This window comes from Grammomys surdaster, unplaced genomic scaffold (assembly GCF_004785775.1).
Source record: "Grammomys surdaster isolate TR1022 unplaced genomic scaffold, NIH_TR_1.0 141, whole genome shotgun sequence".
Taxonomy (NCBI): domain Eukaryota; kingdom Metazoa; phylum Chordata; class Mammalia; order Rodentia; family Muridae; genus Grammomys; species Grammomys surdaster.
Genome location: NW_021604599.1, coordinates 5,901,010 through 5,914,357, shown reverse-complemented (window position 1 = coordinate 5,914,357; position 13,348 = coordinate 5,901,010). Strand labels below are relative to the sequence as shown.

The 13,348-nt window shown below is 44.4% G+C and overlaps 1 protein-coding gene across 5 annotated transcripts in view; it reads left to right on the top strand.

Annotated features, from left to right (window-relative positions):
• Positions 1–13,348, top strand: part of Smarca2 (SWI/SNF related, matrix associated, actin dependent regulator of chromatin, subfamily a, member 2) — a 166,726-nt gene that overhangs the window by 85,795 nt on the left and 67,583 nt on the right. For all 5 annotated transcript variants that reach the window (XM_028764074.1, XM_028764072.1, XM_028764073.1 and 2 more), the window contains exons 22-24: positions 3,617–3,663; positions 5,791–5,957; positions 12,216–12,379. In XM_028764074.1, the coding sequence (XP_028619907.1) occupies positions 3,617–3,663; positions 5,791–5,957; positions 12,216–12,379 (378 nt within the window). The remainder of the gene's footprint in view (positions 1–3,616; positions 3,664–5,790; positions 5,958–12,215; positions 12,380–13,348) is intronic.

Below are 13,348 nucleotides of genomic sequence, written 5' to 3'. Positions count from 1 at the left end.
TTTTTTCTTGCCTGGTTTCCCTCATGATGATGTAGTCTGTCACTTTGTCCTGATGCTAAGGCCTCTAGAATTCTGCTTTTAGACCACAGGACATTTTCTCCCCTGATTCTTCCATGCAAATCAAGATTCCTGAATTGGCAAGGTTCATTCCAGTGGGGCAGTTGGCTTGAGCAGAGGTACAGGAATGTCTCCCCCATCTGCAGAACCACATGGGCCACTACCTACTACAAAATAACAGGAGAAATGGCAAAGAGGAGAAACAGTGCAGGGCTCTACTCTATTTAAACAGTTGACAGAACCTTCTAGAAAACTAAGCTGAATTACAGGACAAAATGAGTTGAACTATTCTTAGCTTTGAGTACCCTGATCCCCACCCCAGTTTATTTTAGGAGTCATGCATGTCAGACCAGTTAATACTTTTTTGTCACTCCTTCCTACATTAGAGGCCAATCTCAGCAGGCTAAGTGAGTGAGGCCTGACACCACTATGGCCCTCAAGTCCTTAGGGAACTATATATATTCTCCCCAAGTAGGGAAGAAGGTCCTCACACAGATGTTAGAATGTCTGTGGATATGAAAGAAAGCATTATTTTTGGATACAGAGAGAGCATCTGTGAGCAGAGGGGAATCATCTGAAGACATAGGGAGAGCATCTGTGGGCAGAGGGGGAGTATCCATAGACATAGGGCGATCATCCATAGACACAGGACATCGATGGACAAAGGGAGACCATCCAAATACATTAGGAGAGCATCTTTGATCATAGGGGTAGCATTCTTGTACGTAGGAGATCATCTATACATACAGGGAGAACACCTTAGCATCCTTATATATAGGGATAGCATTCATCCATAGGAAGGATATACATAAGGAAAGTATTGACCTAAGGGAGGGTATGCTAAAAGGGAGAATATCCATACATTGAGAGAGAGTATCCATAGACAGAGGAATATCTGATTGCTGGATGAGTATGTTTAGACTGTGCTGGCTAGTTTTATGTCAGTCTGTCATAAACTGTCGTCATCTGAGAGGAGGGATTCCCAACTGAGAACGTGACTCTTGAATATCTCTCTGGTTATAGGCAAGCCTGTAGAGCATTTTCTTAATTAATGATGATAGGAGAGGGTCCAGCCTATTGTATATGGGGACATTCCTGGGCTGGTGGTCCTGTATACTATAAGAAAACAGCTTGATAAAGGAGGAATAAGCCAGTGAGCAGCACTGGTCCACAGCCTCTGTATCAGTCCCTGCCTCCAGTTTCCCTCCCTGTTTGAGTTCTTGTCTTGGGTTCTCTTAGTGGACTGTGATTAAATCTACATTGTAAGCCAACTTTCTCTGCTCCCCAAGTTGGTATCAGCCATGATGTTTCATCGCAGCAGTAGAAACCCTAACTCTGAGATGGATGAAGGGGCAAGTGTCTGTGACAGTGAGGAGAGAGAACACCTGGGGATGCAGATGAGAGTATTTATGGACATAAGTGGTAGCGTCTCTAGACATGACAGCATCTGTATGCAGTAGGTGGGTGTCTGAACACAGGAGCCCATGTCCATTGAGCATTACATAGCACAGCTGAGAGAGAACCCCACGATAAGGAGGGGATGTGTTTATAGATCTAGGCAAAATTATAAGAGTACTTTAAAAAGTCCTCACAATAAGCTATTTTGATGTACAGATGAAGGAGAATCCATTGATCAGTAGTGAGATCCTGTCACAGGCTGCTTTGTCACTGTGCCTGGGTAGGGCGAGTCTTGACCCTCTAAGCTATCTCCTTCGTTTATACTGAGAGAGAAATAGATTATAGACCTGGCAGTGGATCAGCCTTTACATTTTCTTTAAATTAAACTTCTCTGTGTAAATGTTCTTCCTGAATGCCTGTCTGTGCATCACATTGGATGGGCTAGACCTGGGGATACAGATGGTTATAAGGTGCTGTATGGGTGCTAGGATTCGAACCTGGGTTCTCTGGAAGAGCAGCCGGTACTCTTAACTGAGGATCTTCTCTCTATCCTCCTGGATCAACACTAAAATTAGACCAGAAGAAGTAGCTCATAAAAAAAAAATCATATTAATTAGATGCTAGGTGTCTTTTGCCATTGCTGGGATAGGGAGTAGGGCAGCATAAAAGGGCAGGTTGGCCAGTCACCTATTCCTGAAAACCACTTTGCGATATTACTTTTACCTATAAAGGACTGTGGGGACTTAGCAATGATAAAATTGCATCTCAGTCTTCCTTCATGTTAGGCTGTTTGGGGAGGAAGGGAGGTTTCCATCCCCACCCCCATCCCCACCCCCAGTATCTGGAACTCCAGGAAGAAGAGTGGGGTGGTGGGTTTTTGGGCAGACGCTCTCTGGTACCTGCATGTTTGCATTTTGGGTCCGTGTCCATAGACAGACTGTACTGGTGCTTGTTTATGTAACAGTTCTGAGGACGCTGCGAGAAACCAGAGCCTGCAGTAGTCACTAAGTCTTTGGCTGTTATGGGTCCAAGATGTATGTTTGCCTATGTTCTGTTTTGTTTTGTCCATACAGCCGTGTATCAATACCAAATAATTCCACAACCCCAGTTTTGAGACTGGGCTTCCCCCTGGGGCTTCAAACCTGAGAAATATAAGCTCTGTTTTATTTTGAGCAGGGACCTCTCTGTGTAGCTTGCTTGCTTATTTATTTATTTATTTATTTATTTATTTATTTATGTGCCTCAGCTTCCAAATATCTGGCAATAGAAGAATGTATCACCCTGCCCCAAAGCTGGGGTGGTTTTAGTTTTCCTTTCCCTGCTTGAAGACAGGAATGGGAGCTGAAAAATCTAGTAAGGGGTGCCACCCGTGAAAGTATCAGCGAGGCGCTAGCAAGCAGATTGCCTTCATTGTTCAGCTGAGTCATTTTAATCATAGGCCAGTGCTCTGAGGGGCTGGAATCTATCTTAAAGTGTGAAGGGTCTTTTCTTCCTGGAGGAAAAGCTGCAGTGATTGGATGCAGTGGCGGCCAAAGGGGAGGTGTGATTTGCTCTGTGCTCCTCAGGTAGATTCCTATGCTATAAAGAGGGTAGAGAGGAAGCAGAAAAACAACCAAGTATGTCTTCGTTTTAACTCCCAGTAAACGGGGAGTTAAGTAATTAAGTTCTGTGTTCTAACTGCAGAAGCTGGACCTTGAAGTTCTAGGACATTGAGGGCCTTATTTGTAAAGAGACAAGGGAGACCTGACTGGGGTCAGTGAGTGCTATGTAATCACTGTTCTTTCCATCGATTACTGTTGCTGTGTTACATTTATGCTTGCATGACAGGTGAGACCCACTTGTATCAAACCCTGGCTTTAGCTTAGACTGTCAGTTTGTGGGTAGATCCCCAGAAACTGTTCCAGGTTCAGCTCCTGGCCAGTGCATGCTCAGGTACCATTGGGTCAGTGAGCTAACCCAGCATCAGGGAGTCCAAAGCAAATAACATCTTTCCAGGGAGACAGGTGACTTCAGAAACACCAGTTTCTGATTTGCTCTGCAGTAAGTGCTCATCTCTTTGGGGACTGTTTGATTCACTTTGACAATGCCCTGGAAATACTATAGAAACCATGAAGTTAATGATTCCATATTAAAATCGTTTTCTTCTCTCTTTTTTTTTAAGGAATCCTTTGCTGAACACCTGGGCTATTCGAATGGGGTCATCAATGGGTAAATCCCCCTTTTTTTCTCTTTCAAGATACATTGTTATTGGACTTTCCTAACCTTTTTTCTGTAGCATTTTCTTCCTGCATTGCACACCGCCAGCCCCCTTAGCCCTCCTTGCTCCCCTGCAAAGGGACAGCAGTTGCTCAAGGAAATGATAGCAGCCTTTCCTTGTACGTTAAGTGGCATACATTTCAGTGTGCCCTGAGCAAACGTCTATTCAAAAGGCCATAGATCTCATTTAAGAGACTTAACTACCAGTGGTTTCCTATTCTAAAGATGTTTCATGTGCTGAGTGGGGTGACTTCTAACCTAAAGTGTAGCTTGGGCTTTGACAACTGTTTTTCTTACTAATTTCCTATGGATGTTAAGCACTCTGATGTATGGAAAAAAAAAAGTCTCATCTGCTGTAAGTGACTGGTCAGTTTTACAGTCAGTTTTTGGAATATGACCTAAGAAAGCTTTGTTGTTGTTGATGATGACGTTGTTGTTGTTAGCATGGACATAGGACAGAGCCACTTGCTGCAGAGAGACAGTGAAGCTTAATCTACACAGAATGTGTTGTATCTCACCGCAGGAGAAATGAAACGTTAGGATAATTGTGTCCTTGTTGGATCCCAGAGGCAGACAGGGTCCACAAGGAACAGAATTAGAGCCAATTGCCTCTTTTCAGTCCTTTCTACAGTTGTCCTCTGATCCTTGAGGCCACTCCTGCTTCCTCCAGCATGGTGAGGGGTACAGGGTGAGCTATTGAGGGTCAGGTCTCAGAGTAAGGGATGGGCAACAGGAAGACAAACGTGAGAATGGATCTGTGAGGAACAGAATGCAACCTGGCACGCATCCCAGGCCCCGTGATGTGTTTGCAGTGTTGTCGACCGCGTGTGTGTGGGTGATTGTTTCAAACAGTTTAAAAACAGAAGGTTTACCGTGGAGGAAAGCACTACTCCATCCTTTCTCCCTACCACAGCACTGGCTTTCCTCTCCATCATGTTTTGCTTTCTGCTCCTGCCTTAAGCCAGGACCTTATCCCTCCCCTGTCTGCTCACACGGTGCCCATGGCAACCCCGTGGACCAGGTTACTCAAGGTCACACTCCTGTTTACAGCATGTCAGTGGCTGCCCATTGCATTGAAAACCAGAACAGTCTATAGAGGACTCCCTAATGCCCACTCCCTTCCCACCTCTCCAGTCTGCCCTCAGGGTCCCCTCTGGCCTCACTTATGCTTACCTTACACTCACCATCCTGCAGGGCCTATGCAGATGCTTTTTTTTCCCTCTCCTTCCAATCTCCTTACCATGTACAAGCTCTTCTATTTCACCTAGCTGTCTTTCCCCCCATCATTTCAGACTTTAATTAACATGTTATTGCATTCTCTCTCCAGGGAAGTCACTGACCCCCCCCCACACACACACACAGAGAGGGAGGGAGAGGGAGGGAGGGGGAGAGAGAGAGAGAGAGAGAGAGAGAGAGAGAGAGAGAGAGAGAGAGAGAGAGAGAGAGAAGTCAATGTTTGACAAGCTTTACCTGTAAGGACAGATAGGAAACATTTTCAGCTTTATGGCCCACAGAGTCTGCTGTACCTAGTGGACATGACTAGTATAGGATGGAGTCAGACAGGTAGAAATGCACGGGCATGGCTGTGCTTCAGTAAGACTTCATTTCTGAAAGGACGTGTGGTGGTGGCACACTGATTTCTCGCTGACTCCTGCTGCTTTTCCCAACCACAGTGTATATTTATACATTTTACCACTGTCTGCCTGCCCATGCTGTATTGGTACCCAGTAGGTGCTCAATAAGTACTTGAGTGAATTGTGAGGGTCCTGAGTTAACTTGATGGCACACTGTAAAGAATCGTAGAGGTATGGAAGGGTTCCCTTTTCCTTTGGACACCCGCCATATATAGAACATGCACATCATACCCTTCACGGGTTTTGTATGGACAGCTTTTTCCCTTATTGAATGCTCGCATGGTTTAGGAGTTGATATCTGTTCCTTCATTCATCCGTTCCACACACAGTTCCTTATTGAATGTTTACTATGTGTAGGGCTCTATCTGAAAAGCTATAAGCACTTGCAGATCTTTCAAGAAGACAGCAGTAATACTGCCTTCTTGTTTTGCATTTTCGGGTTCAGGGCTGAGCTGTATCGGGCCTCGGGAAAGTTTGAGCTACTTGATCGTATTCTGCCCAAATTGAGAGCGACTAACCACCGCGTGCTGCTTTTCTGCCAGATGACGTCACTCATGACCATCATGGAGGATTACTTTGCTTTTCGGAACTTCCTTTACCTGCGCCTTGATGGTAAGTGCAGGAGACACTAGACTCATGCCACACTACTGAAAACAGCAGGGGCCAGGGTCCCTGAGCTCCAATCTCAGCCTGTAAGGAGGAGGAACACTGAGAAGTGGGCCAGCCTGCAGGCTGGGTGTGGGTCTGCTGGATGGCAAGTTTATGTCCTCTGTGCCCTTCAGATCACTGACAGGATCTCAGGGTTATCTGTCCCACATACATATCAGCACAGAGTCAGAATCCTGTGTGGCCATCACAGTTGTACAGAGCAGAACTGCTTGACCCCTGGTTTTTAGTCTCAACTGCTTGTACCATGGAGCATGCTGGCCTGACAAGCCTTTGACTTTTTCAGGGAAGATAAGCCTTAAGGGATACACTCCAGGTTTCCTTTACCCAGTAACAATGTAATGGCTCATTTATGAGTTTGCCATTGAAACCTCTGTCTCTGAGATACAGGTACAGACCACATGGGACTTCGTTGCTTCCTGGATTCTGCAAACCGTCTTAGTCAGGGTTTCCTCCCATTGCTATGATAAATCACCACAACCAAAAGAAACTTGGAGAGGACAGGGTTTATTTCATCTTGTGACTCCCAGGATCCCACGGGGGAACACACCTCACTGGCTTGCTCAGTTTGCTCTTTTCCATCTCAGTATTCGCTCTGCCCACAGTGAGCTGGGCCCTCCCACTTCACTCATCAATCAAGAAAATGTCTCCCAAACTTGCTTACAAGCAGTCTGGTAGGGACGTTTTCTCACTGAGGTTCCCTCTTCCCAAATGCCTCTAGCTGTGTCAAGTTGACAGAAACTAGCAGCACAAAAATCTATTTAAAGAAATTGGCTAAATTTAAGAATGAACTTTGACTGGGCCTGGCAGTGCACACCTTTCAAACCAGCACTCAGAAGACAGAGTCTGGTAGATCTCTGTGAGTTCAAGGTCTGCCTGTTCCAGACCAACCAGACCCAAATAGTGAGACCCTGTGTCCAAAAGAAGAAAGGGAGAAAAAAAGAATGAAATTTGAACATCACATTAATAACCAAACATGAGTAGAATGAAATATACATTCAGGGATATTCCCAAAATTACGTGGATAAATTGGATATCAGTCATAGTATTTCAGAGAGGAAAGAAATGGCAGTTTTGAAAGCATGGCAATGGGTAATGTGGTCAAGCAATGTTATGCAGGATCAAGAGCAGGCATTGTACAGGCCGTATGAGACCCTGAGTACAGAGAGCCCAGCCTTTCTAATAACCATTGGTATCTGATGCCGTGGAATGCTACTGTTAAATGAGTGGGAAATTAAAATTTATATTCCATTGGAAGGTTTGGGGTTACTTTCAGCCTCATGGGTTCCCCCCTTTCTCCATCCCATACATAGCTAATTAGAAATAAACCAAACGCACTTGGTAAATATTTTCTTTCTTGAGTTTTTAGGTTTATTTTAGGTTTATTTTAGGCCTATCTCTTAGAGTCTCATTAAGTTAACTTTAGCTTTTTTAGTCTTGTTTAAAGTTAGTTGTGACATCAGACACTTAATGATTTTGAGCCCCTTTACTGTTTCTCTCCGAAGTTGTCAACACTGTGATTGCATGTTCTTCCACAGTCTTAGTCATATTCTCTCTTTCTCTCTCTCTCTCTCTCTCTCTCTCTCTCTCTCTCTCTCTCTCTCTCTCTCTCTCTCTCTCTCTCAAATCTGAGTACTTTTTTTTCCCCCTTGGAGTGGTGCCCTTTCCCCTGCTGTGGATGCCTCCTGTCATTGCTCAGGTAGAGCAGACAGGTTTGATTTCCCTCTGGGTTGTAGGTTACAAGTCACCCTGAGGCGTCTGCCTCACCACTGAGGCCACTTCCTGTCATGTGGGTTGGTTTTTTTTTTTTTCTGGACTCTGGGAATATTTGAAGCCATGAAGCAGATGAAGGGCTAGAAAAATGGCTCAGCAATTAAGAGCACTCGCTGGATTGAGTTCCCAGCACTCACGTGGCAACTTATAACCACCTGTAATTCCAGCACCAAGGATTCCAGCGCACCCCATTCTTGTCTCCATGGGCACTGCACACACATGATAGACACAGACTCAGGCAAATTGCGCACTTACATTTAACAGTGACAGGAACATCTTTAAACATCATTGTCCCTGTCAGTACCATCTCCATTCAGAAGAACCCAACACAGAGCTGAACAGTGTAACTTGGTTCTAACTTGGATTATCTAGTTCCAGAAACGCTTGGTTTGAGCACAGCCAGGGAAACAACACCGTCTTTGAAGTACAGTTAGTTTGTCTGTCAGCTGCAGTCTAACAAGAATTGTGAACGTAGCCACATAGCTAGGAGCTAGGCAAGCAAGACATCCGGGCAGCTCACTGTTCTGCTTCCAGGAGAGACAAAGTTGTATAAAAGTGCCCCACGGGGACTGCGATACCTAGACGGACGTTCCCTACTGTCCAAATGAGCAGCCACTCATTTTGGAAGTAAAGAGCATTGTACATGTGGCCATGTTAATAACTACCCTTCTAGCTGTACCCCCACACCACCCTATCATCCAGGTCATAACACAGCTTCAGATTTTCCTTACCAAGTTCAACATCTCAACTGTAGCTTCAGGAAGAAAAAAAATCTCTTGCTAAAAGCCATATATATGTATGTATGTATGTATGTATGCATGTATATATACACATACACACACATACATGTACACATGTACACATGTACACACACACATACATATACATACATATATATATATACACACAAAGATTGTGATTATACAGAAAAATTCAGCTACTAGTCCATTGTTTTGTTGTCCTGAGAAAAACATTTCTTTCTTTTTTTTTTTTTTAAGAGAGAGCAAATGGTGAAGTTTCATCCAAAAGATGAAATTTCCTAAGACAGCCAAAGCTCAGTGAAAAATTAGCAGCCACGACAGTCTGGCAATGTGTTCCATGTGTTCTTTCTGGCAAGTTCTGTAGTTCTCAACACAATTGCCCCTTACTGTTAATTGTGTTCCTGTAATGGGTGATGTCCTGCATCAGAGTCTGACACACCATGACATTGACATCTGTGTCGAGCACATTAACTCCTGCACACCTGTGGCAAGGAGTGCTCACCTTTGGATGAACTCTTACAGGACAGTTTGAGGTTCCCTGAGCCATACAGAAGCGGTTGCTGGTGAACGGCTGAGTCTACCAATGGAAACGAGAAGCCGGGAAATCCTGAATCTTCTCATAAGAAGCGCTGTAGCTTGCATAGAAAGTGATAGAATGTTTCCATTTGTTTATCTTTATGATAAGTCAAATCTCCAGCTTTTTTTTTTTTTAACAGTTTAAACACTCAAAAGATCCACAGTTGATCTGTTTGTCTGGGATCTCTGATGAAGAGCCCTGCAGACTCCTTTGACTAACTAATGTTGATGCTGTTAGTTTTCAGTGGTCTGTTTTGCCCTTGAAGTTATTTCATCCTAGGTAGACATATTCCCAAGTTGCCCCTATTCATTTCTTACCAGATCGTTTTTTTCAGTGGTAAAAACCATTGAAGGTTATAACCTCGGACGGGATACCTAGGATCGCAGTTTCTGTCCCTGGCTATTAATGAACTGATGCTATTATTCCTCCTTCCCCATTTCAGAAGAATCTTTGTTGGTGTGTCTGCCTTTTCTTTCAACTTAAGTTAGAGGATAAACACGTTGAGTGATGAATCCTTGTAATTTAATACCGAATAGGGCATTACTTACAGACAAGTACATCAAAAGATGCAAAGTGTGCCTGGAGCAAGTATAAGATGTTAAACTGTTCTCAAACCGAACCCTGTGTAAGACATCAAGTGTAAGGTTTGGGAGTTCTTTAGGACTTGGTTGTAGCTCAGTGATAAGAGCACTTACCTACTATGTGCAAGGTCCTCGGTTCAGTCCCCACTACCACTAACTAAGATGGGATAAGAGCTATAGTTTAGATCTTCAGTTTCCTCCAGCATCCTCTTTTTAAGTGTGTGGTCCCCAGAGTGTTTGTACTGGGAGGTGGTTGAACCTGTAAGAGGTAGGGCCTGGTGGAAAGTCTCTATATCACTGGGGACGTGCCCTTCAAGGAGATCACAGGCCCCTTCCCTTCCCTTCCCTTATGCTTTTTGTGTGTCTTAGTCTCAAGGTAGGCAGCTTCGCTCTACCATATACTTCTGTCATGCTGCCATTTTGTGACGAGCCCAGACCACATAGCAAACTCGCTATGTGACTCACTCATAGACAGAGTTTCCAAAACTTCGAGACAAAAGGCAAACTGTGTGTGTGTGTGTATGTGTGTGTGTGAGTGTGTGTCTGTGTGTGTGTGTGTGTGTAGAAAATGGCGACTGCAAAGGCTGTGTAGAGAAGTTCTTCTGCAGAACAAAGTGTGTCTCCTATTAACATCATGGACAAATGGTCTGCTATAATCTCAGCAAACCATTTCTGAAAATAATAAAAATAAGATTTGTGTGTTTCAGAACCCATTCAGTAAGTCACCCCTCCCCCAAGTCTGGATTTCTGCAGTTCCCCCTAGAAGAATTTGAGCAGTTCACCAAACCGAAGGGGAGAAAAAAATCTAATTTAGAAAGTAAGACGAATCAAAGAGCATTGCTTTGTTATGGGAGGAGAGCCTCCAGACCCTACTTGCTATATTTGGGGGATTGATTCTCTTCCCTCCTGAGGATGCTCATTATTTTTACTAAATGTGAAAAACAGATCCCCCATGTTTGGGAACTTGACCCTAGTGAGTAACTTGATTCCTCTAACTGGAGTCAGTTAAATGTTTTAATCCTCTGAAATAAATTGTGGTGTATTTTCATCCTAAAAAAAGAAAAAGGAACAATGTGTAGGAATAACATTTGTACAGCAGCCAGCCAGGGAGTATCATGTAACACGCTTGGATTTTCCCCATCATCCCATTCAGAATCCAGCATCCACATCCCTAGTGAAATACATTCAGATGGAACGCTGGTGGAGTCTTGCTCTCTTCCACAGTACATTTTATGAGGAGGGTGGACAAATATGTTCCAGATGGCTAGCGCAGAACACAGGTGTGGCCACAAGTGAACATCACACCCTGGGATCCATGATCTCTGCTGAGTCTGTGTGGGAAAAAAAAAAGCCCCAGTGGAGGAGTCCTAGAGGCTTTCTGCGCGGCGGGTCCCACATACAGGAGGTTCCAGGTCTGAGGTTCCAGGCTGGAAGCTTTGGCGATGGCAGGCCCCAATGATCGAGAAAGTCCTTAGTTCCAAAAGGGTTTATTTTCATGGCAGATGGTAGATGGATCTGGATGTACCCCCGTGAAACTCCGGGCAGACTTGAGTTAAATAGGGAAGGAGAAAGGGGGAGGTTCTTGGAAGAATGCTTAATTTGCTCTGCCCTCTGGCCTGCATTAGTATGTAAATCTCCTGAGGCCTGTAGTCACTCCACCTGTGCACTTTGGGAGGGGCTGTAATGGACAATGTAGGTCTATGGAGTGGAGACTGCGTGTCTGGACTCTGGGTTCTGGGGATGTGGCCGAATGCCTGCCCTTTCTCCCTTGGAGTCTTGGGGTTCCAGGCCTATACCCAGCCATGAACCAGGATACCCTTATGCAGTCCCACAAGTCTGTACTCTTCAAAGCTCCTTCTCATGACCACCCTGGTATCTAACAGCCTACTCTGTGGTTTGGTGTTTGTTTAGCATCTTTTAATCCAAAAGAGCAGCAAGTTATCCTTAGAAACAGGGAGGGTCACTCTTCCATAGCGTGGCCTCAGATCTTCAGGGTGTAAATACTTCCTTCCTTCAGGTTGCTCATTTCGCTATGCTGTCCTCAGCAGCAACCCAGATGCTGAGGCAATAGCGAGCAGCCTCTTTCTGTTTATTTCTCTTGGGGTTAAATAAGACCTTGTTCTAATGCCTCTCAGGAAAGTTGCTTTAACTTTGTTATAAACACTGTGTAAGCATATGAGTTTTACATGTATGTGAGTAGTTTTTAAACATTGTTATTTTTAATCCCGGAAATAAGTCCAGGAAATGTGTTCATTTGACTTCTTAAAATAAGATTGTTCTAGAGTTTGTGAAGTTGCAAAGGTATCTGGTTAGAAAAGTGTAAACACTCCTTTCCTTTCTTTCTTTTTTCTAATTGCAAACTCCTTCCGAATCTACCAAAACTGCAACCATTTCCTCACTGGTGCTGAGGAGTGTGGGTGTGCTTCTAAAGGAAACAGGCATGTTTGTCTAGTTCTCCTCCTTTTTCAGGCAGGAGTTAATTGGCAACTTTATTTTTCTCTTATCCCCTCAGGCACCACCAAGTCTGAAGATCGCGCTGCTTTGCTGAAGAAATTCAATGAACCTGGGTCCCAGTATTTCATTTTCTTGCTGAGCACACGAGCTGGGGGCCTGGGCTTAAATCTTCAGGCTGCAGACACAGTGGTCATCTTTGACAGCGACTGGAATCCTCATCAGGTACGTGCATCGACTTGGGCGCCGAGGCTCCCCTCTGGAGAGGAAGGGAAAGATTATCAGTTTCATCACTCACACTTATAGGACAGAGCATACCTCTAAATGACCGGACAGTTCCTCCAAAGGAGAAATAGCCCAGCCAATTACTATGGTCATTTTCTTATCTCCCTCGGAGCGCAGCTATTCTTGTGTTGTGCCCAAGCCTGTGAAGAGCCCAAGAGTGTGCTGGGAAAACTCACTTCTTCAGTTTTAATCCCATCTCTTGGGATTGTCGTTGAACAAATTACATCTGGTGAAGGATAAATCATCAAAAATGTTTCAGGGTCTGGGAGTATAGCTCTGTGGTGAACTGTGAGACCGGCTTTCATGAGGCCCTGGGTTTGGCCTTCAGGTCCAGTAATAACAACAAACTGAAGAACATGGCGGCTGACAATCACAGAGTGCTCCCTCTGCACCAGACTCCTGGTGGGCATTGCTCCGCTCAGCTTCCACAACTGCTCTGAACCATCATAAAGGTTACTATTTACATTTTTGCCTTTTAGAGACCGAGTCCTGAGCAAGTTAAATAATGTCTTAAAGGACATTTAGTATAGGATTGATAACCTTGCCTTCATACACACACACACACACACACACACACACCACACACACCATACACAAACACACACACACTCCCATTGAGTATCTGTTATTCTTAGCTACTTCCTTTTTCTTTTTTTTTTTTGATAACTTTAGAGATATTCTTTTAAAGGAGTATTTTTGTGGTTCCCCAATTAGAGTTGACTAGATCTTTTATGCTAAGGGTTTCCTGACTGACCCTGGGAAGTGGAATCCCTGCTTGGGAGACATTGGGCAGAGTGATAACAGCAGAGGTTTCATTCCCACTGTACTCTCTCATGGATTCCAGCTGATAAGACAAACGTGATGTCCATCTCACCCCAGCTACCAGGCAATTGGACATCCATAGCAGGA